Source organism: Vulpes lagopus, chromosome X (genome assembly GCF_018345385.1).
Source record: "Vulpes lagopus strain Blue_001 chromosome X, ASM1834538v1, whole genome shotgun sequence".
In the NCBI taxonomy this organism is placed as follows: domain Eukaryota; kingdom Metazoa; phylum Chordata; class Mammalia; order Carnivora; family Canidae; genus Vulpes; species Vulpes lagopus.
In genome coordinates, this window is record NC_054848.1 from 6,612,111 (window position 1) to 6,635,940 (window position 23,830).

General features: G+C 49.0%; 1 protein-coding gene across 3 annotated transcripts in view; it reads left to right on the forward strand.

Annotated features, from left to right (window-relative positions):
* Positions 1-23,830, forward strand: part of SHROOM2 (shroom family member 2) — a 144,359-nt gene that overhangs the window by 112,309 nt on the left and 8,220 nt on the right. For all 3 annotated transcript variants that reach the window (XM_041740576.1, XM_041740577.1, XM_041740579.1), the window contains 3 exons: positions 11,132-11,812; positions 18,092-18,616; positions 19,783-19,954. In XM_041740576.1, the coding sequence (XP_041596510.1) occupies positions 11,132-11,812; positions 18,092-18,616; positions 19,783-19,954 (1,378 nt within the window). The remainder of the gene's footprint in view (positions 1-11,131; positions 11,813-18,091; positions 18,617-19,782; positions 19,955-23,830) is intronic.

Below are 23,830 nucleotides of genomic sequence, written 5' to 3' on the forward strand. Positions count from 1 at the left end.
TTTAAGGTTGAATCAGGTTCAGAGAGAATCTCCCTTGAGGGATCTTCTCATCTGTTATTGGGGAAAATAATACATAACAGATTACCATAGACTAGGTGTTTAAACAACAGACATTTCTCCCAGCTCCAGAGGCTGGAAGTCCAGGATCGAAGTCAACTATTTTGGTTGCTGGCGAGACCCATTTCCTGGTTTGCAGATGGCTGTGTTCTTGTTCTTGCTGTGTCCTTACGTACTGGAGACCACACAGCAGGGCAGCAAGCTCTCTTATGTCTTTCTTATCTTTTTTAAAAAATTTTATTTATTTATTCATGAGAGACACAGAGAGGGAGGCAGAGACACAGGCAGAGGGAGAAGCAGGATCCATGCAGGGAGCCGGATGTGGGACTCGATCCTGGACCCCAGAATCATCACACCCTCAGCCAAAGGCAGATGCTCAACCACTGAGCCACTCAGGCATCCTTTGTGTCTCTCTTCTTTTTTTTTTTTTTTTTTTTATGTTTCTCTTCTAATGGCACTGTCCCTCCACTGAGGGATCAATCCTCATGATCTAATTACCTCCTATAGGTCCCACCACCTAACACCTTCCCATTGGGGGTTACGATCTTATACATGAATTTGGAAGGACACAGAAATGAATGTAAATGCTGTGCTGCAGGGTAGTCAGAAAGCCCAAGAAAATCAGCCCGCCAGCCTTGCCTTCCTCTCCCTCCCTGCCTGCCTTCCTGCCTCCTCTGTTTCTTCCCCTTACCCCACTGAGTCTTTGCTGAAGCCTTGCTTTGTGCCAGGGACTGTGTGAGGCCCAGGGACAGAAATGGGTGCTATGAGTGTACCCAGGAGAAGCGATACCAAATGAAAATAACACAAGTGAATTGAGAACAATTTGTGAATAAGCAGGTGGAGATTACATCCGTACAGAGGTTCAGCAGAAGAAAGGCTTATCTTTGTCAACAGGTCCAGGAAACACTTCGTGGAAAAGGTTGCAGTTCATGTGGATCTTAAAACAGGAATGGTGTCTGTGGGGCACATCCTGAAGAGTGGATCCAAGTGGAGATAGGGAAATCACCAGGCATGGATGGCAGGGAACGGCCTCTGGCTAAAATGCCTGTTGCAGGAACAGAGGTCCCTGTGGAGTGGCAGGTGGCTCGGGAAGGATGAGGCAGGCAGCCTGGAACACCAAGTGTGCAGTCTGCCCTTAATTTGGTGGTGGTGGGACGAGAGGCTAGAAGTTTCTGGAGGAGAGGATCAAACATATCTACTTTTCATACTAATTGGAACAAAAATGTGTACATGTTTGTAAAATGCAATAAGTGGAGGAGAGAAGATTGGAAATGCCCATCACAGGTGATCCATCACGCGGAATACTTCATTTAACAATCTGGAAAAGTTATGGCAAGATGGTTCTGCTTTCAGAAAATTTAACTTGCAAAAGTTGTGAACAGATTCACCCTCAAATTTGTTGAAATGTGTTTCCCTGTGTTCTATTGAATTTTAATCTTCTACATCTGCTTAAAGTTGGCTCTCCTTGCAGATAAGAGCACGGAGTAGGAGTAAATTACAGGGGTTTCAAGCAGGGTTACAATGACTGCCCTAGAGCAAGAGGGAACTTTCTGGGGCAGTGCAATTGTGCAATTAACTTGATTGTGGTGGTGAAGATACAACTCTGCCCTTTTACCCAAACCTCCAATCGCTTGAGTTTTATGATGTGTAAACAATACCTTGATAAAATTGTGGGGTGTGGGAAACACGAGAGGTGAAAATGTGTTGTGATGTGAAGACCTCCCAGATCTGTAGCTAGAGTTCTGGGAATTCAAACACGTGGTTTTAAAAGCTTAAGTGGCTCAGAAGAAAAGCAGGTAGGTGTAGAGGGCATGATTGAAGGTAAACCCAAATTCATTTGTCACTTGTTACCCATGCCCTAATGCTTCTAGCTTTTAAGTTTTTATCAATGATAGATCATACCTAATAAAAGCTTACGTAGCCTAGATGTTCCTGAAACTATCATTTAGATGAATGAAATGTCTCCCATAATAAAATATTAATCTGGTCCGATTTTTCCTTCTAAGTGTATCTAACAACTTCAAGTGACAGTTTGTGGTTCACATGAGGTTGGTCACAAGAGACTATTGCTCCCATGAGTAGCTAAAAAACAGCCATAAAAGTTATAAAAATCATAGCTTTAGGGCAGCCCTGGTGGCACAGCGGTTTGGCGCCGCCTTCAGCCCAGGGTGTGATCCTGGAGACCTGGGATTGAGTCCCACATCGGGCTCCCTGCATGGAGCCTGCTTCTCCCTCTGTCTGTGTCTCTGCCTCTCTCTGTGTCTATGAATAAATAAATAAAATCTTTAAGAAAAAATCATAGCTTTAAAAGAACTCAGCAGGCCTTCCTCTGTGTAAAGTCTCCCCTCATCACCCCGTTGGCATTCTCCTCAAACATTCCTCTTAGTACTTTTCAAAATGAGCTTGAATTTTTTATTTATTTATTTATTTATTTATTTATTTATTTATTTGAGCTTGAATTTTTAAAGACTTAATATCTGCCTTGCCTTCTAGCCCAGGGTTGGGCAGACTACAGCCCAGGGGCTGAATCCCCTGGGCCCAGGGGCTGAGAAGCCTTTCTGGGTGAAGGATTAAGGATCAAGGATTGGTCCCTCCAAGGGTGATACCAAGGGGTACTTAATCTCACTGAGATTTTTTTTCGGATGATAATAATCTAGTTCTGGAGGGACATGCCAAGCCAAGGATTAAAAAGCTTTAGGAGTTGTTTTTAATATTCCGATCAAGGGGTTAGGAAAATGGGAGATAAGGAATTTGGGAGGGAAGGGTCCCATAAGGTAGAGATTCTCAGCACTGGCTTGACTTCCACATTACTTCTGCTTTTGCTCCGATACAGACATGCAGGCATGCATGTCCTCATCAGCCCCTACCTCTGCCCAGGCCTGGCTTCTGATGCGGTAAGTTTTGAAGAGAGCATAGATTTGTACATCTGAAGCCATCCCTTACATTCCTTCAGAATACTCTTGAGAATTAGAGGGGGAGATTCAAAAACAAGATGCACCAGAAATACAAAGTGGTTGATTCTAAGGCATGGATACCTGGAGGTTGACTGTGTATTCCCTCATATATTTTGCTGGAAATCATCTTCCTTATAAAAGCTTTAAAACCAAAACTTCAGACAAAAACATGGCCTTGTTCTCGTCCATCAGGGCAGGGGTTTATTCTAGGTGGGAGGGAGGTCAGGGGTTGGGGTCAGGACAGAGTCTAAGGAGGGTGTGTGTATCTGCAGCATTACTCTGCTTTTTACAAACCTCAGAAGGAAATATAGAAGGATAACCTCATGCCTGGGAGGGGCGAAAAACCTCTAATAATTATTACACTTTCCCTGTTTTCTTTAGATTGGCTTCCAGTTGGTAATAGCTTCCCATGCACTGTGAAAGGAGCTGTCAGGGGATCAGGAGGCAAGAGAACTTTTCTTTTTCATGTGTCTCTTGTGGTTTGCATTTTGCGTCCTGCTTCACTTCTTCTCTGGTCCGACATTCGTTGACCCATGCTGACAGCGGGGTCCTGGCTGGCTCTACGTTAGCTGAACTGGGGCACCCGAATGCCTATCAGAAGAGATAGCAGGTCTCCACCAGCACTGTGGGGTGACTGGTGGCATTCCTGAGGGCACTCTTGTGTCCTGCAGCTTCAGAAGACGAGCGGGGTCCCCGTTGAGTCACCTGGTCAGACTTGCAGAGCACGCTGAGTGTACCTTGTGGCCAGGAGCTGAGCAACATCCATGGCCACCCCCACTTGCCCCTAAAATCTTGATTTGATCGTTCGGCCACTTCTAAAAACTTGCAGTTGGTATAGGCTTGCCTGTTCTTTGAACTGCATAAAACATGTTTTTAGGAAACCCAAAAACAAAGAACGCCAGGACAAAACTGCTAACAGATCACATGCAAATATCATTTATATTCCATTTATCTGTGCCTCTGATTCTAACTGGCTTGGAGCTCTGATTGGCAGAGGGAATTTGGCTGATTTTGTTCAAGAAAAAAAATTTTTTTTAAAAATGTCACATCTGGAACCAGAAATGAGGGTCTCGAGCCTGGAATAGATTCAAAACATGTGTTCTGACAACAGAGTTGGATACTTAAGGACCCTCACAGATTATAATCTCTGAATCTAGGTGTTTTCTGTGACTGCACACTAGCCCTTTCAGAAGTCTGTGCTCGTATATTTGGTTTTGGATCATCTGTGAGTGGAGCCTATTAATCTGTTCTCTAACTACATAAATGACTTATCAGGCTCTCTAATTTGAGTTCATTGCTGTTACCGTCCAAGTATCTACAAGCGAAAATAAAACCCAAAGGAAGCAAATCTTTTTATCCATCTGTTAAGACAATGAAGAAATAACGTTCATCTGATTTTCTAAAGTAGTTGCTTTCCCCACGTGGCATTAGAATCACAGAAGAGAAACACCTGGGTGGCTCAATGGTTGAGCGTCTGCCTTCAGCTCAGAGCGTGATCCCAGGATCCTGGGATCAGGTCCCGCATCGGGCTCCCCACAGGGAGCCTGCTTCTGCGTCTATCTGTGTCTCTGCCCCTCTCTCTGTGTCTCTCATGAATAAATAAGTAAAATGTTAAAAGAAAAAAAAGAATAATCACAGAAGAGAGAGCCTATTTGGGCTTGGCACAGAGAGAAAAGCTTCCGTGGAGATGTTGCAGTAAGGAGATGACTGAATCGAAAATGGTTCAGGCCTCCTACCCTCCCACGAGGTGATTCTGCAAGACACAAAAGTGGAACAGCTCTCGCCATCATCCCTGGTGTGTCTGCTTATCTGTTCAGTCGATGTTGTTTGCATGCTTAGAAACTGGTATAGGACAACCAGACAGCTGCTAAGCTACAGGGGTTCACCACCTAGGAAGTCCCGTGGTAATCTGGCACCTCCCTGGAAAGAGTGGGCGATGCCATTATTCCTGGTGTTCCTGCTGTTTGAAATGTTTCCTGAGTGTTTCTGTCCACTCATTAGCGAATGGGTCAGTTGATCGGTCGATTACGTCTGTTGAGCTCTCATGCCTCGCCCATCATCTCCTTTTCCCACCTCATTTGGCTTTTAGGAGGGGGAGGCTGTGTAGATAGAAGAGCTTTCTGCCTGTACCTCGCCAAGGTGATGTTTGTCTGTTGGGGATTCCCTGGGGGACGAGAAGAGCAGTGGAGACGCCAGGGACTCGTCCAGGACACTCGTGTTTGTTGTGGTGCGAGTGTCCCGTGCATTCCCGGCCACCGGGGTCGTCTGAGTGCCTACTCCCGTGGCTGCTCTTCGGACTGCCTGGCTGGTGCTGGTGCGTACGCCATGCTTTCTATTTTTTTTTTTTTTAAGAATTATTTATTCATGAAAGACACACAAACACAGAGGAAGAGAGAGGCAGAGGGAGAAGCAGGCCCCACGCAGGGAGCCCGATGTGGGACTCGATCTCGGGTCTCCAGGATCATGCCCTGGATTGAAGGAGGCGCTAAACCGCTGGGCCACCCGGGCTGCCCCCCCCCGTGCTTTCTAGCAGACGATTCTACACTTCACAACATCACTGCTGTCGACGCCCATCAGCAATGGATGTGTGCTCTCTCAAACTGTAAACACTGGCCTCCACAGTCCTTCATGGCAACCTGGCTCCATTTGGAAGGCAACTCCTCTGGGTCCTACCCAGTTGTCCTTGGAGGCAGTTTTGCTCTGTGCAAAAGTGGGCTCTGGGTCTGGCTTTGCAACCTCCACTCACAAGTACTATTCTTACACCGTCTCCAGTACACCAGCCACCCTATCCGTTGCTAACGTCAACATAGGCTGGTTTTGTGAATGGCATGAGTTAGTATTGTTTGTGATTTTTTTTTTTTTTTAAGATTTTTCAGAGAGTGAGCAAGACAGAGCACAAGCAGGAGAAGTGGCAGGCAGAGAGAGAGAAGCAGGCTCCCAGCTAACCAGAGAGCCCGGTATGGGGCTCGATCCCAGGACCCCGGGGTTATGACCAGAGCCAGAGGCAGATGCTTAAGCCACCCAGGAGCCATAATATTGAAATGACAGGAGGAAACACCTGAGTATCACCCTCCACTGGAAGCTTGCTCTTCATCTCTCTGTTGTTGAGTCAGTTCCACGGTGCAGAATTCTGGTGGTACGGTTGTAGCACAGTGCCCTGCAGCAGCCTGCCACGGCGATGCCCTTCCCTACGTGGAGGTCAGGCAGCCCTGCACCAGCTGTGCGGCACAGTGGTGTGTAGTGTGATGGGAAGGGAGTTTGGGTGGTGTTGGTGTCCTAGGGACCTGCGCTCAGATCTGCTCCACCACAGCTGGCCCTTTGCTCTTGGGTGCCCAGTGCAGCATCTGACTGGGAGGGACCAGTGCACGGAGCCTACCATCCCGGGGGCTTCCATCTGCCTCTGCCTCACATGGCAACACCCCCCACCCCCACCTCTCGCGTGGTGTGGCCTGTGATTCACCTTAACAGGTGAGGAAATGAAGCTTTTTGGCACACTGTTTGTTGCCTGATGTACTTTGGAAAGAAGGACCCTGTATAAATGTTACTTAGGTCATCCACAAGATGGACATGTTTTTCTTTTCCTTGGTGAAGATGATCGTTAACCCTGTTTGCAAAGCAGCAGTGAATTACTGATCACAGAGCAGTCTAAAAATGTTTAGTTGTGTTGGGAACGTTCACATGCAAAGTTATTTCACTGAGAACCTAACGAACAGCCTGCAGCTTTGCTCCTTACCATTCTGCCTAGGGACCAAAAGCCACAATGCACCTGGAGGTTTACTGGGCTTTCAGGTGATGGTGTGACACGTGTAAGCTTCACTCCTGAGGCCCCGGAGAAGAGAGCCTGGTGCCCTGCCCTCCTTGGAGGTGCTCACAGCCCAGTGAGGAGAGCGGAGACCATGAACCACGCAGTCACTGGAGAGCGCCACGAGGCCTGTGCTGGGGGGCGACCTCCAGGAGCCCAGGGACTGTGTGATCGGGAGCAGAAAATTGCTACCCAGAGAGGGAAATCCAGTGCTGCCACAGGACTCCTCTTGAACAGATGGAATCTGGAAATAAAACCGCCACCTCTCAGATATGGAAACCGATTTAGACACAGGCCTGGCCAGCTCCATACCCAGATCAAAAATGTAGATGTGACTTAGAACAGTGTTGGGATTTCCAGAGCATTCCGTGTCTGTAACCTTTTTCCTTTTGGCCCTTTGGTCCTTTCTGCCCTGTCACAGGCTGTTTGGGCCACTGAGCAGCATTCACCAGGGCGGGTTTTCCTCTTCAGATTTGTTTTGTTTTGGTTCGCTGCCCTGTTGGAGACCTTTCACCTCCCGTTGCCCCCACCCCAGCCAGGCCAATAGGAAAGAGCAGCACGGTGCTGGGCTCCAGCCCCAAAAGGGGTTGCAGGGCTCCCGGGGGTGTCGCCACTGCTTACATAGAGCCTAGAGCTGCAGAGCTGCAGCCAGGCCTCCCTCCTCCTGGAGCTGCGCTGGAGCTGCTCTGTTCTCCTTGGTAACATGTGATTAGCATGTTCTGCGTGACAATGAGAAGCCTAAGCTGCATATCAATTGCTGGGACTCTGGAATGCAGCTGCCTTTTCAATTTTCCTTTGTATGGCTTGACTCAGCTGCTCCAGTGTATACCTAGGAGCAAATACTTAGATGCTGTTGCTGGCACATCCTTAAGACATCTTATTTTCTTTATTTCACCATTGACTTTATACTTGAAAAGGTTTTATTTATTTTATTTTTTAAAAGATTTTATTTATTTTATTTATTTAGAGAAAGGCAGAGACATGGGCAGAGGGAGAAGCAGGCTCCATGCAGGGAGCCAGACGTGGGACTTGATCCTGGGTCTCCAGGATCACGCCCCGGGCTGAAGGCAGCGCTAAACCACTGAGCCAACCAGGCTGCCCTGCCCGAAAAGTTTTTTTTTTAAATGGGGGGATATGCATACACAGAGACCGGCAGATACACATCAAAGACATGCAGAGCATAGACACACGTGCAACATACGCGGTGCACACATACATACACACATGTACTGCGTCGTCACTTGGAACCTATTAGAAACAGATCGGAACATGACCCTTGCAGGACCCCAGATTCCCACTTGTGGTCCTCCTTGTGACCCTGATTTCCTCACTGGGGTAATAAAAACCAATTAGTGGTTTTATGGCTTTGGCTTTGTAAGTGTGGTGGCTGGGAGAAGGAAAGAAAAAATAAGGGGATGGAAACAAACGTGTCGCAGAAAGTGCTGTGCTAATGTAAATCTAACGAGTGCGGCATCAAGGTGGAGCACAGTGAACCCCATTCTAGAACAAGGAGAGACTGAGCAGTGTGCACACCTCCCTGAGGGAACTTAGTACCCTGCGGTCCTGCAAAGATGCCCCATCAGGAATACAGGAAGGAGCCCGTGGGACCGTCTACCTGAGAGAAGCCGGGACCTACCCCTTGGGCAGACTCTGCAGCCGGTCTTTTGCTCCAAGTCCTCCTTTCACATATGTGAGTTCTCTTCTGTTTCTGGGCAGATCTCAGCACATCCTGCCTAAAACTCTGCAAATAGAGCTCTTTTTTAGTTAACATATTAAATGTGCATCCAGATGGCCAAAAGCACTTAGAGTTAAGCAATATATTACAGCTAATTTAATTATCTGTTTCTATGAGGTGGTGGATATTTTCGAAGTAAGTGGTACCAGGTGCCCTCGTGAGGATCTGTGGATACTGTATTTCAAGCGTTTTGTAGGAGAGGAGAAAACGTTCAAGCATGGCTCAGCTCTTTGAACCGAAGTATTGGGGAGGCACTTGTGAATGGTCATGAATGAGGTTTTACAGTCTTACAAGGCACAGTGGCCATTCCGCCACAGCAGGACAAAGCTGTCACTGCCAGGTGGAGGTGGGACACTGGAGCCCTGAGTTCTTCTCAAAAGGCGTTGTCAGCGTGTTTAATAGCCATTCAGTAACCACATGGCTGCTTGACTGTGTTCTCTAAGCATCCATCGTTATGTTCAGGTTATTTTGAAAACTTCTGGTTTCTCTTAGTGTGCACCTGATATGTATTTTTTTTTTCTTAAATGCCTAGCTTCCTGGAATGAGGTTAATATTTTAAGTTCTTATGCTTGGCCATTTTGCCACCATGTGGTTCTTAAGCTGAGGCAGTGTGTTCAGCATCTTAGAAGCAGAAACCAAAGCTGCCTTCTCTCTGGGTCCCGCTGGGACTGGAACTCCTCTGCCCTCCCCCACATATGGGGCTTCCAGCTTTAGGTGGGGCAGGGTCCAGCTCTGTGTGGCCCAGGGTGGGGGGCTGGGCCCCAGCTGGCTTACAGTGGGGAAAGGGAAGGGAACTAGGTATGGTCTGGGTTCTGCTCTCCAGCATCCCCTGAAGCCAGAGGGGCCCATTCTTCTGAGGACATGATCAGAGGGACATGCACAGGGCAGTGCACCTGCAGGCCAGCAACCTGGGTGGGCTTGGGACATCTGTAGCACCCAGGCCTGGCATCACGATGTCCCAGGACACAGGCATGCTCCTGGGTCTCAAAGAGGATACTGGAATGAGGCTCCTTCCCTAGTGTCGGGGGGGGGGGGGGGGGGGGGGGGGGGGGGGGGGAGCTTTATCTGACTTGTTAGTTAGTAGGTTACATCTCTCATGGGTGCTGGTGCTCCACCTGCTGGTTCTCTGGTTGCCGCCCATCTTAGAGTTCCCTTTAGCAACTGCACAGTTGTCTCCCGGTGCAAAACTGCCCCTTCCTGAACAGAAGATTCCATCAGAAGCTCATTTTAGGACTTTGTCAGGTCAGGTGGAACCGTGGGTTGGCAAAGGCATGGCCTGCTGCTTTATTGCAAGTTTGGTACTTGTTAGCTCCTGAGCGTTGGCTATAGCACAGATAACCACACGCATGAGCACGCCTGTGGGAGTGTTTTGTGGGGACCTTTCTGTGTCTGTGTCTGTGCATATTAAATACTTGCATATGTGCATAAAAAGTGAACATAGAACTGGAAACAGAACAGTATGGAAAGATCAATGAACCACTGGCAGTGCCTGAAAGTCTTTGTTTTTCTCATTTTTAATAATATGCTACTGATTTTAAAGGTTTGATCAGTAAGTGGATTTGTAGGGACGCCTGTGTGGCTCAACGGTTGAGCGTCTGCCTTCGGCACAGGGCGTGATCCTGGAGTCCCACATCAGGGTGCCTGCATGGAGCCTGCTCCTCTCTCCGCCTGTGTCTCTGCCTCTCTGTCTCTGTGTATCTCATGAATAAATGAAATCTTAAAAAAAAAAAAAGTGGATTTGTAGCTCATGTTAGAAAGTTCTATCTCTTTGCATATGGCAATTTTCCAACATAAGCCACTTAAAAATACTGTTGCAACACAAAATAAGTATTTTTTAATATAGCCATATGAGAATTTTCACCAACATTGTTTTTTTGTTTTGTTTTGTTTTTAAAGATTTTATTTATTTATGAGAGACACACAGAGAAGAGAGAGAGAGAGGCAGAGGGACAAGCAGGCTCCATGCAGGGAGCCCCATGTGGGACTTGATCCTGGGTCTCCAGGATCAGGCCCTGGACTGAAGGCAGTGCTAAACCGCTGAGCCACCCAGGCTGCCCAGCAACATTGTTTTAAAAAATCTTTGTGTAGGGATCCCTGGGTGGCACAGCGGTTTGGCGCCTGCCTTTGGCCCAGGGCGCGATCCTGGAAGACCCGGGATCGAATCCCACGTCGGGCTCCCGGTGCATGGAGCCTGCTTCTCCCTCTGCCTGTGTCTCTGCCTCTCTCTCTCTCTCTGTATGACTATCATAAAAAAAAAAAAAAAATCTTTGTGTAAGTTTTTTTGCCCCAGAATGCAACTTGCATGTACGTGTATGTGTGTGTATATCTTACATGTGTGCATGTGTTTTTAATACTTCTCATCCTGTGATATGACATGCCAACATACAACCTGATGTTGTCCACTGGCTGTTTGGATTGGGTATCTTGCATTACAAATTGCAGTGGAGACAGGTGTCAGAAAACATATATCGATTTAATTCCTTAAAATAATTTAAGAAGGTTATCAAGATCTGGTTCTAGTCCTGTTTGCAGAAAAGATGTTACTTGGAATCATTTGCTCATTTTTATACTTTCTTCCTCTAGACAAGCAGATGCCCAGTGTCCAGAAGACAGTACAACAGCACAGCAGGACTTCCAGAAGCCATCCCAGCCCCCTAAGCCATCTCCCGCCTGGGAAGCTCCAGAGGTGCCCCAGGAGGCCCGCAGCCGAGCGGGGACTCTACCTCGAGATTACAGATACCCAGAGGAGACGCTCCGCCCAGGACCACAAGTGCAGAGCACCCCCTCAGCCCTGCACACTCGAGGGCAGGACCCAAGGCCTGTGAACACTACACCACTCACCAAGAAGCCAGCCCCACAGAGGCCGCCACCGCCCAAACGTGAACCCAGGCCATTCAAGGGCCTGGCCGGTGGCACACCTGTGGCCACTCACCTAGGAGCCCCCAGCAAGTCCCTTCCACCACCGTCTCCAGAGGCCCTGGAGGCGTGTGTGGACCGCTTGTCTCTCTCCCACATCCCCTGTGCCTCGGTGGAGAAGCTGAGCAGCTCCCAGCCTGAAGACAGTTTGAGGGCCGCTGGTGAGCACAGCAGGCAGCATGTAGATGAGCACACAGCCTGTCCTAAGCGTGAAGCCCTGCTCCCCTCCAGATTCCGGCCCCTGCACATGTCCACCATGGAGACCTCACGCTCACCTTCTCCTCAGTTCGCTCCCCAGAAGCTGACAGACAAACCTCCCCTGCTCATCCAGGATGAGAATTCCACAAGGTACCACACTGGGACGGTGGCCCTGTGCCCTTCCCCTTTCATGAGCTCCAGCGGGAGGTTTGTGGTGCGTCTTTCCTGGGTGGTATCCGATGGGTGCCTTGCTTCAGCTCCACACAGTGGATTTTCACTTGCTCCTGGGGACTAAGTCCAGGGTGGGGAGAGAATCCACAGTTCCAGTGGTCAGTTGGATTTTGAACTTGGTAGAGGGCTGTTCTGTTCCATAGGAGCAAGGGGGATGTGATGGAGGTGGTGACTATCCCCTGTCCCTTTCACCCAGGGCCAGCATTTAGATACGCAGCACCCACAGGCATCTGTGCACAAGGGCTATGTTTTCCCCAAGCACCTGTTCGTAATCAGAATCCATTTTATATTTTATTTTATTTTATTTTATTTTATTTTATTCTTTTTAAAGACTTTATTTATTTATTCATGAGACAAACACACACACACAGAGAGAGAGAGAGAGAGAGAGAGAGAGAGCAGAAGCAGGCTCCATGCAGGGAGCCCGATGTGGGACTCAATCCCAGGACTCCAGGATCATGCCCTGGGCCAAAGGCAGGCTCTAACCCGCTGAGCCAGCCAGGGATCCCCAGAATCCATTTTAAAATAAGCATCAGACCTGCAGGAGAAATTGATGTTTTTCATAATGTCCAGTATTTCCACTCTGTTTATTTTTTTCTTTTTTTTTTTTTCTAAGATTTTCTTTATTTGTATGAGAGAGAGGGAGCACAGGTAGAAAGGGGCAGAGGGAGGGGGAGAAAGAGAGAGTCTCAAGCAGACTCCGTGATGAGCATAGAGCCCAACTCGGGGGTCAGTGCCAGGACCCTGAGATCTTGACCTGAGCTGAAACCCCAAGAGTCAGCCATTTAACCAAGTATGCCACCTAGGTACCCCTCCACACTGGTTTTGTTGTTTTTTTATTGCATTTTTATTTCTTTCATTAAAGATTTTTATTTAATTATAGAGCAAGAGCATAAGCAGGGGGAGCAGCAGAGGATGAGGAAGAAGCAGACTCTGCTGAGCAGGGGGCCTGATGCAGGGCTCGATCCCAAGAGCTGAGGGCAGATGCTCAATCGATGAGCCACCCAGGCGCCCCCATGGTGTTCTTTACCTTATGTGAAGAGCCAAGCTGGTACACACCTTTAATTAAAGCAGACAAAACATGTTATATTGCATGGTGCTGCTGTTAGAAGTGCAGGCATGGGATTGTCTATCGTGCCTATTGAGACAGTGATAAGTGTCATCCAACAGGGACTGGCCAGTCAAGAGCACTGACTGTTTACTTTTTTCCTCCTCCCTGAGTGCCTTTGAAGAGCTGAGAAATGGAAGAGGTGGAGAATTTTCCTCTTGTTCTCTAGACCAGTGCTTCTCAGCCTGGGGGAAGGCAGTTTCACCTCCAGGGACATCGGGCTTTGTGGAGATGTTTTAGATGTCACAGCAGAAAAGGGAGTGTTGCTCCCGGCATCTAGTGGGCAGAGGCCAGGGAGGCTGCTCAGCCTCCTGCAGTCCCCAGGTCAGTCTCACAGCAAGGAATTCTCTGGTCCCGGATGTCCTCTGCTGTCAGTCACACGTGACCATGTGAATGTAAGTTAGTGAAACATAAAATAAATCCCGTGGCTCACTTGTACCACAGGCGGCTAGTGGCACAGATACTGTTTGTTCACTTCCTTCATTCCCAGAAAGTTCTGTTGGACCTTCTTATTCTAGAGTCTCAAGCTGCCTCTGGGGCCGCACCTGTGCTTTATGTTGTTCAGTGTGGATATCAGCTAAACATCCCTCCGGTGGGAGGTAACATTGTAAGTTGTGAAAGGAAGGAAAAGCACTGACATGGTTGTGGTGGGTCAGGTGTGCGATGCTCTTGCCAGGAAGCCAACAGAGGCCACTCAGGTCTGGACGCCAGCGTGAGCAGCATGGGGTCCCCCAAGAACACACCTGTGTGCTCCCGCCGTGCTCGTGACCCGTTGGTCTAGAACTAGGGAGTGGGTTTCATCTCTTCTCACCTGAAGCAAATGTGGATGTTCTCCGTGTGCCTTTGCTGAGCTCGAGAGAGATTTCAGTGAGCAGCGATGATACTTATTGGAGATACTGAGGGCAGAGAGTCTTTGGGGACCCGTATTACCTGGTTTTCCCACCACATCACTTGGGCCATGTCCCTGGTGGTAGAAGTGCTCATTCTCCTCTGTCTCTCTCCCTCTCTCTTTCATGATTAAATAAATTTAAAAAAAACAAAACAAAAGGGCAGCCCAGGTGGCTCAGCAGTTTAGTGCCGCCCTCAGCCAAGGGTGTGATCCTGGAGACCCAGGATCGAGTCCCACATTGGGCTCCCTGCATGGGGCCTGCTTCTCCTCTGTCTCTCTCTCTTTCTTTCATGATTAAATAAATTTTTTTAAAAATCTTAAAAAAAAAAGAAGTGCTCAGACAGCTAGATTCTGGTCGGCATCTGGACCCATTGCCAAATTTGCCCTCCCTGTTCTGCGCTAAAAGTGCGGTGAGGCAGATGGTGGCCGTGCCGCCTTCGAAAGTTGCTCCCCAGGAGATCGCCCATAGTGCTCTGAAATACGCCCCGTTCGCCCAGGTGTTATCTGCCGCTGCACCGTGGTGCGAGAGCGTGGAATCCCAGGGCCCCACGGGCCCGGCCCTGCTCTGTGTCCACACTCCCCCACCGGTCAGTAAGGAAAGCATGCCTGGGCCTGGCCTTCCTCCCCTGCCTGTCGTTTGAGCTCAGCTCCAATATCCTGTTCTTGCCCGGCCCTCTGCGGACTTTAATTTCCTGGGTACGAGCTGCTCCCCTTCTCTCCTTCTCTGTCTCGTCTCCCCTTCTTCCAGTTACCCCTGGATCACGGTGTGCATGTGCCGGCTGCCTGCTGGAGCTCGGGCCAGGGTGCAGGGCAGACTCCCGCCTTCACTCACCTTTTGAGCAATTCCTGCGTGCCAGGTGCTGAGAGCTGCAGCCGGAATGCAGAGCAAAGGAGGTGCATGCTGCTGCCCTCCTCACTCAGGAATTCCAGAACAGGCATTCATGCCCAAAAAGGGGGCGGGGGCATCAACTCCTGTCCTAAAACTAGGTAGCTTACTTTTTTTTTTTTTTTTTAAGATTTTATTTATGACACACACATGCAGAGAGAGAGAGGCAGAGCCACAGGCAGAGGGAGAAACAGGCCCCATGCAGGGAGCCTGATGTGGGACTCGATCCCGGGTCTCCAGGATCAGGCCCTGGGCTGAAGGCGGCGCTAAACTGCTGGGTCACCCGGACGGCCCTGGATTAGGAATTGATATGATCCAGTTGTGGTAAGGTCTCATCTGCTGTGTTTTGCCCCTGATTTTGAAGTAAACATTCATCCAACTTTTCTGGTGTAGAAGTCTGGACACTTTTCTAGAGGAGAGAGCATTTATGTTTAGAAAGGACCAGGAAGAGATGCTTTGTTGGAAAGTATATGTCGGTGTGTGAAGGACTTGTTCTCATTGTGTTCTTTTTTCCATGTCTTCCTGCCCTGGAAATCATTTCTCCACAAGTGCGGGAAAATAAATACAGGCAGACTTAGAAGTCAGTAATAGAGCCTGGCTGGCTTGGTTGGGAGATCATGGGATTCGGGTTTTTTTTTTTTTTATTATTCATGAAAGACACAGAGAGAGAGGTAGACATAGGCAGAGAGACAAGCAGGCTCTACACAGGGAGCCAGATGTGGGACTTGATCCAGGGACTCCAGGATCACGCCCTGGTCTGAAGGCAGACGCTCAACCTCTGAGCCACCCAGGTGTCCCAGATCATGGGATTCTTGATCTCAGGGTAATGAGTTAAGCCCCACACTGGGTGTACAGCTGACTTAAAAAAAAAAAAATAAGGGTGCCTGGGTGGCTCAGTCCTAAAGTGTCATCTCAGGTGATGATCCTGGGGTCCTCAGATTGAGCCCCATGTTGGACTCCTTGCTTAGAGGGGAATCTGCTTCTCCCTCTTTCTCCCTCTGCTCCACCCCCCCCCCATTCTCTCTCTCTCCAATAAATAAAATCTTAAAAAAAAAGAAATAAGTAATAGGTGGTCCAGGTTTCTAAGTGTGGAATGAAAGGAATGAAGAGGGGTTCTTGTTTCTCTGTCTTTGCTTAAATAAAATGCCAAAAGTTTCCTTCTGAAGTTTAGCACATCTAAATGGTATTTTCCACCAAGCTGGCCTTTTAAAATTTCTTCACAAAGAAGGCATTGGGGGGGGACTATACGTGAATACTTAGATAAAACATCTAGTAATTTCTACTGGAGGAGAGAAGACAATATGAAATTATTTTAGCCTGTACACTGCAGTAAACGGGAAAAAACACACTGTGTTCCCAGCCACCAGTTAAAGGGCAGGGGGTGGGGGGGAGCATTTAATATAGAGCACTGGAACGTTCCTTGTGCTACACAGAATTTGGTCTGTTAGCATCACACTGTAGAGTGATTTTTTTTTTTTAAAGATTTTACTTATTTATTCATGAGAGACAGAGAGGGAGGCAGAGACACAGGCAGAAGGAGAAGCAGGCTCCACACAGGGAGCCTGACGTGGAACTCGATCCCAGGACTCCGGGATCACGCCCTGAGCCAAAGGCAGATGCTCAACCACTGAGCCACCCAGGTGCTCCTGTAGAAGTGATGTTAGGCCCACTAAGTTAGAAACAAGTTTGGAGTTTTAGCTTTGTGGTTTTCACTTGTTTTTTCCTTCCCTTCTGGGCACCAGCAGGTGGCTCTCTTTATCTAATCGGTCCTTTAAAAGTACTTGAAACGGAGGGCACCGGCATGGCTCAATCGGCGAAGTGTCTGCCTTCTGCTCGGGTCACAATCCCTGGGTCCTGGCATCAAGTCTTGCATCAGGCTCCCTGTTCAGCGGGGAGTCTACTTTGCCCTCTGCCCCTACCTCTGCGTGCTGCTCTGCCTACTTATTCTTTCCGTCTGTGTCAAATAAATAAATGAAATCTTTATTTTTTTAAAAATTTTTTTAAATTTTTATTTATTTATGATAGTCACACAGAGAGAGAGAGAGAGGCAGAGACACAGGCAGAGGGAGAAGCAGGCTCCATGCACTGGAAGCCCGACGTGGGATTGATTCGATCCCGGGTCTCCAGGATCGCGCCGTGGGCCAAAGGCAGGCGCTAAACCGCTGCGCCACCCAGGGATCCCTAAATGAAATCTTTGAAAAAATTTTAAATACTTGAAACAGATTTTTGTCCCAGTGGCCCTGGTCCACAAGGTCCCTGGGGTGCAGTCCAACGAGGTGTAGCTGAGGGCATCCACAGTGTGCAGGGTTCCTGGATGAAGCCCTATCACACTGACCAGTTCCGTGTTCTCTCTCCTGTGGGGTGCACCCCAGCTACTCTCACTGGGAAATGTTTTTTTTATTAATCTTTCTTTCTTTCTTTCTTTTGAAGCAAAGTATGTGTGAGCAGGATTGAGGAGGGGGAGAGGGAGAGAGGGAATGTTAAGCAGACTCCACACCCAGTGCAGGGCTCCATGTGGGGCTCGATCTCACAACCTTGAGACCAAGACCTGAATGAGCTGCCACCACCACCACCACCCTTTTTTTTTTTTTTTTTTTTTTACAGGAGAAGTGTGTCCTTAGTGAAGCACTTAAATACTAATGAAAACAAAGTGTCCTGTCTTTGCCGCCAGATCCATATGTGGCTGGTGTGAAAAGCCGTGTGAAGCGTGGCTGGCAGTGCTGAGTGGTGGCAGGCAGGTGGAGGGTGACACCCAGGGCACACACCACAGGAGGAAGCTTCAAATTGGGGCCGGGGGATGGGTGGAGCTCAGTGTCTACTCAAAACACGACCACTCTTTCTAGAAATCTTCCCGTGGCCCAGACCCACACAGGCCCCCGTGGGTGTGCACCGGCCCTGCTTTGAGCATTACAGAAGGCTGTGAGGATAGTTCGTGAAAGAAGCCTAATAAGTGTTACAGGCTTCCCGACCAAACAAAGCATAACTAAGTAGAAAATGTAACTTGTTTACATTTGCACTATTATCAGCAAGAAAATGAGCTTTAAACCATTGCCTCTCAGTGAGCCCAGGGATACACCCTTAGGCTTCTCTAGGTAGGTAGGTGTGGGGGTGACTTTGAAAATGGAATCTGGGTCCGGAAACAGGGCCTCTTGCACCTCCATTCCCTGTCCTGGGCCGTGTGATCCTAGAGGCTCCTTCCAGCACGTTCTCCAGCTGTCCGGGGAGGCAAGGGACCAGCCGATCGCCATCCCTGGTAGCACCCTGTGCGGAGCTCGCTGTGTGTTTTCAGCAGATGGCTCTTCCTTCTCTTTCCAGAATTGAGCGGGTGATCGATAACAATACCACGGTGAAGATGGTGCCCATCAAGATTGTGCACTCGGAGAGCCAGCCTGAGAAGGAGAGCCGCCAGGGCCTGGCCCGCACCGCCGAGCTGCCCGCGCTGCCCAGCGGGCTGGAGAGAGACCAGATCAAGACGCTCAGCACGTCAGAGCAGTCCTACTCACGCTTCTGCGTGTACAGCCGCCAGGGCGCTGAGCCCGAGCCGCAGCTGCCCAGCACCCCAGCGCCCCCCACCAAGGACAGTGGGGCCTCTCCTTCGGGGCTCAGCTATGTGAAGGCCAAAGAGAGGACAGCTGAAGACCTCAAGTCAGAAGAGCTGGCCCGGGAGATTGTGGGGAAGGATAAGTCCCTGGCCGATATCCTGGACCCCAGTGTGAAGATCAGAACCACCATGGACCTGATGGAGGGGATCTTCCCCAAAGATGAGCACCTCCTGGAGGAAGCCCAGCAGCGGAGGAAGCTGCTCCCCAAAATCCCCTCTCCTAGAACCACGGAAGAGAAGTAAGTACACGTGTCTTCAGTTCTGCAGCTTGCCCGTGCGTGCTTCTGCCCTCTTGCCCTCTTAGGCTTAAAAGGGCAAGAGGCTTATCTGTAGATTTCTTTTCATGATAACTTTTGGGGGGCAGATTTCCATAAGCCCTGCCCGGTGCTTTCCAGCACATTTTGGTTGTTTTGTGACCCTCCCAAAGGAGCCACTAAGGCCCCTTCCTGGGGTTGCCAGCTTTGGGGCCTGGCAAAGATGTGAAAATACCACAGCTCCAGTGCTGTCTTGGCTCAAGGCCACTGTGATTCGGAGTGATGCCCACAGGCTCCTTTCTCAGAAGACAGCGCTTCTTAGCTGGGACATTGTATCCCTCCAGGGGACAGCTGGCGATTTTCTGATGCGTTTTTAGTTGTCATATCTGGGAGGTAGTCCTGGCATCCTGTGGGTGGAGAACAGGGAGGCTGTCAACACACTACAGTGCTCAGGACACCCTCATAGCAAAGAAGCACCCAGCCTCAAATGTTAATAATGAAGATTGATGATGATGATGATGATGATGATGATGGAGGATTTCTGTTCCTGGTGATGGAGCGCAGTGAGTGGATTACGTGGCCGCTGGTTTGGTGGCATGTCCTTTGCAGCCTGTCTCATTCACAGCTGCCCACACCAGTGTGTGTGTGGTTATGTTTGTCCTGTTTGTGTACGTCCTGTCCATCAGCACCCTTACCTGACAATATGTGAGAGTGCCGGTGAAATGCAGCACAGAAGTACAAAGGGAGCGGACATGGCTGCAAGTAAAAAGGTGCATGTTGCACTTGGGGTCCTGTGGCCCCACTTACACAGAACTGTGCACATCTAGTCCTTGTAGATGTGAGGCTTCTGGTGAAAACCATCCCTCTGCTCTCTTCCCTCCTGCGGGGAGATTTTTAGACATCTCTGCTTATTTGACTTTTTCCCCTTTTTAAAAAGCTGCATTCTGTAGACTTTAGGAGTGTCCATTTGGCAAATATTTTCTAGTTGTAACATTGTCACCTACTCCCCTTCCCCCTTTGGCTGTCTCATGCCCCTGGCTGTCGTCTTTTGGTTAGCACCACTGTTAGCATGTCACAGGGCAGGCTGTGGGCTGGAAGGGGGCCTCTGTACCTATCATCTCAGCTGATTGAATTGCTGAGTTTTTCCCCAGGAAAGAGGAGCCAAGCGTGCCAGTGGCCTTGTCCCTTGCTACCAGTTCCACCTATTACAGTACATCGGCCCCCAAGGCCGAGTTGCTGATTAAGATGAAGGACCTACAGCAACAGCAGGAGCCAGAAGAGGATTCGGGGAGCGACTTGGACCATGACTTGTCGGTGAAGAAGGTAGGAAAGCCCACTGTCAAAGACTGCACGTTCGTAGGTAGGCAGGGGGAGCTCGTCTCTCTGCTCCCAGCGTGGGCCCTGCTCCACATGTCCAGGGGCATGTGCATTTAGCTTTTGTGCAGGACGATGCTGTTTGGGGCAATAGCGTTAAGTCCTTTGTAGTTAAGCCTACTATTCCAAAACTGGGCCTTTTCCTGACTTGCCATCTTTGTATAATAAGATCCAAGGTCATATTAAGTGGGTACTAGTCTCATTCAAACTTCAACTTGATATGACCCTTGTATCCCATTTAATTTTTTTTAAGATTTATTTATTCATTCATTCATTCATTCATTCATTCATGATAGACATAGAGAGAGGCAGAGACACAGGCAGAGGGAGACGCAGGCTCCATGCCCGGACCCCATGGGACTCAATCCTGGGACCCCAGGATCGCGCCCCGGGCCAAAGGCAGGCACCAAACCGCTGAGCCACCCAGGGATCCCCTTGTATCCCATTTAAAATCTAGGGACTTGGGGCGCCTGGGTGGCTGTCAGTGAAACATCTGCCTTCAGCTCAGGTCATGATCTCAGGGTTCTGGGATGGGAGTCCTGCAACAGGACTGCAACAGGTATTCCCTCTGCCCCTCCCCCATGTTTGTCCTCTTGCTTTCTCTTTCTCTCTCTCTCTCTCTCAAATAAATAAAATCTTTTTTAAAAAAAATAAGTAAAAATAAAATCTAGGGACTTAATTGTGTGCCCTCTACCAAGTCACATGTTCTCTTTGAATATCAAGTTCCAGTACCTGTAACCAGATGATCATAATCCCAACAGTGGTTATAAAGTGCTTTGTCAACCAAAAAGCATCACTTGTTAACTCAAAGAACTCCTTAGGCATTTGGGGGCATAACAGGAGACAAAACAGAATAGAGTCCTCCCTGACCCGAGGGGAAGCTTGTGTTTAGCCAACATAAAAACACCCATACAATACAGGGTCAGCACGCTACGGACTCTGGGCCAAATGTGGCCCACCACCTGCTTTTGTAAATATTGAAATACAGCCACATAGATCCATTTCTGTATGCTCTCTGGTGGCTTTCACACCACAGCAGCAGAGGTGAGTGCTTGCACCTGGCCGTGTGGCCTGTAAAGTCAAAAATCTTTACTGTCTGGCCCTTTATGGAAAGACTTTGCCAGCCCTTAACATAGTACATTGGATGGTAAGAGAATGAAAACAGAGTGAGGAGTGGAGTGAAACAAAGGAATGTGATTACAGAGAGGGCCCCAAGGAGCTGATTACCGAACGGTGACCTGGGGTGCTGTGTGAGGGGTAAGCCCTGAGGGTGCCTAGGGGTGCTGTGGGGACAGGGACCAGCCCGTGCTAAGGTCCTGACATAGGAGCCTCACGATGTGTTGAAGAAGCAGCAGGGGCCAGGGGCTGGAGCTGGAAGAGGAAGAGGAATGGAGGATTGGAGATGAAGTCAGAATGAGGTTGGGGACCAGCGAGTAGTCATGAGGTCATAGTAGGGACAGAATTACCGCTATCCGTGTCAGTGTCATCACTACTATGTTAGCTTGAAACCTTCATGATGTGTCAGCACGCCAGATCTGTGCCAGCTAGGTGCTGCTCACCTGTTTTTTTTTTAATAGGAAACCCTCAGCATTAAAGGAATGAAGAAATTGCCAAAGAAGGTCTGTCCCAGAGGACACCACATACTGTTTATTCCCAGGGCCTGGAGCCGGTTTAAATGCTACCAGGAAGACAAAAGGAGGGAACCAGCATTTTGTGAATGTTTTCATATGCTTAGTACTTTGGAAAAGAGCTTTCATTACAAAATACTTTTTTTTTTTTTTAACAAAAATCTTTGCAAAAAAATTATGCTGGAAGTCTGCTTCTGTCATTAGTGGTTTAAAAATGCTGCTGGTTGATTTCAGATATAATAGAAGAAATACCGTGACTCGTGCCGAAACGAAAATTACTTTCAGTGTTTTGGGAAACAGTACCTTTTTTTTTTAGATTTTATTTATTTATTCATGAGAGAGGCAGAGACACAGGCAGAGGGAGAAGCAGGCTCTATGCAGGGAGCCTGACGCGGGACTCGATTCCCAGTCTCCAGGATCACACCCTGGGCTGCAGGTGGCGCTAAACAGCTGAGCCACCCGGGCTGCCCAACAGTAGCTTTTTGATTCAAGGAATCCAAGGAAATGATTAGCATTTTGGTCCTGGGACTTCTAGAGGCCCTGTGTCTGGCTTAGGGTTGCATTTTCTGTTTGTTTGTTTATTTGTTTAATAAAGAATCAAAAATGTTTTTACTTATTCTCATAAAAGTAGAAGAAATGTACCCTTTGGTACATTTTGGTACATTTCTAATTCCATCCTCACCCTAGATACAGGTGACTGTGCTCTTCCCGACGACATGCCCTTGTTTCTCCTGCTGTAATGAATTTGGGGCACAGCATGCCCTATGTGGCACTTTCTTTTTTTCTTTTTTTTTTAAAGATTTTATTTATTCATGAGAAACAGAGAAAGGCAGAGACACAGGCAGAGGGAGAAGCAGGCTCCATGCAGGGAGCCCAACGTGGGACTTGATCCCGGGTCTCCAGGGTCAGACCCTGGGCTGAAGGCGGCGCTAAACAGCTGAGCCACCCGGGCTGTTATGTGGCACTTTCTTGTTTTGCTTTTGGGAGGCACGAGATGCTGGGCCACCGCCTCCTTTCCTGTGGCTGCTTCGGGATTGAGAGGAGTCCCTATGAATTGAATTTACCGCCTGACAGCCTGCCCCCGCCCCACCCTCCATGATTAAGCTCTTAAGCCGACCGACACATTTTGTTCAAAATGCACCTGTTGAACAATTTCACCATAAATGGCAAATGCTATAAATCACAGTTCTGTGCAGTGTCAGTGACTCAGGAATCCTGGTTTTTGGCTTGATTTGACAAAGGCGACTGCTACCCTTCTTTCCACTACCCATAAATACAGTGTGCCCTGTGCTTGGGCGAAAGTGTGCACAGGGGCAGAAGAGGAAGTGAGCGCTGTGAAGGTGTACCTGATGGGCCAGGTGTACCTTCTTAGACACCGTGGGATTTGGGGTCTAGAACAGCAAGTGTACCAGACATTCCACAGTGACCTGGGCTGTCATGATCACAGTTATCGCTGCGTGGTCACAGAGCTGAATCGAATGACCCCGTGCCCTAGGGGAAGACTAAGGACATAGGCAAGAGAATGATGGGCCCCGCACAGGGAAGCAGGGAGGGAATTCTGGTGTCTCGTTGAAAGCATCACACTGGGAAGGCTGAATGTATTTTTATACCTGGGGCGGCCCAGGCACACTGCTCAGAAGGCGCCCTGGTTGAGGCGTGGGACTCTTCAGGAGAACCAGACCAAACACACTCATTGGTCAAAGTCTGGAATGTGGGAGGATTATGGTTTCTCCCTAGAGCCAAGAGGTGGGCAAAGAAGGCCCAGAGAGAAAAGACTTCATTTCCCCCACGGAGTGGGACAGAAGTTAGGTATGTGGGGACCTGCAGAACAAAGGTGAGAGGCAACAGTGCAGCTGTGGCGAGACCCGGGGGCTGGCCTCTGCCACCACTCGCCCTTATAACCCAGGCCTCCCCGAACGCCACGTGCTGCAGAACAGGCGCAGATGAGCTTGCCTGAGGCTCCTCTGTGGTGGGCTAGGCCTCCTGCACCCGGGCTGCTGCTGAGACGGATTGATGCATGTGCCTCCTGGGTCAGGCCTCGTCCCAAGATCTTTGCAAGTCCACGTCTATGCTGCTTATAATGGCCCTTTAAGGAAGAAGGGGAGGGTGTTTCTAATAAAAACTTATGTAAGGCATATAAAGGAATCAAAGGAATTTGGGCTCCTTCCAGAACACCCAGTTTCAAGTTAGCTCAGCT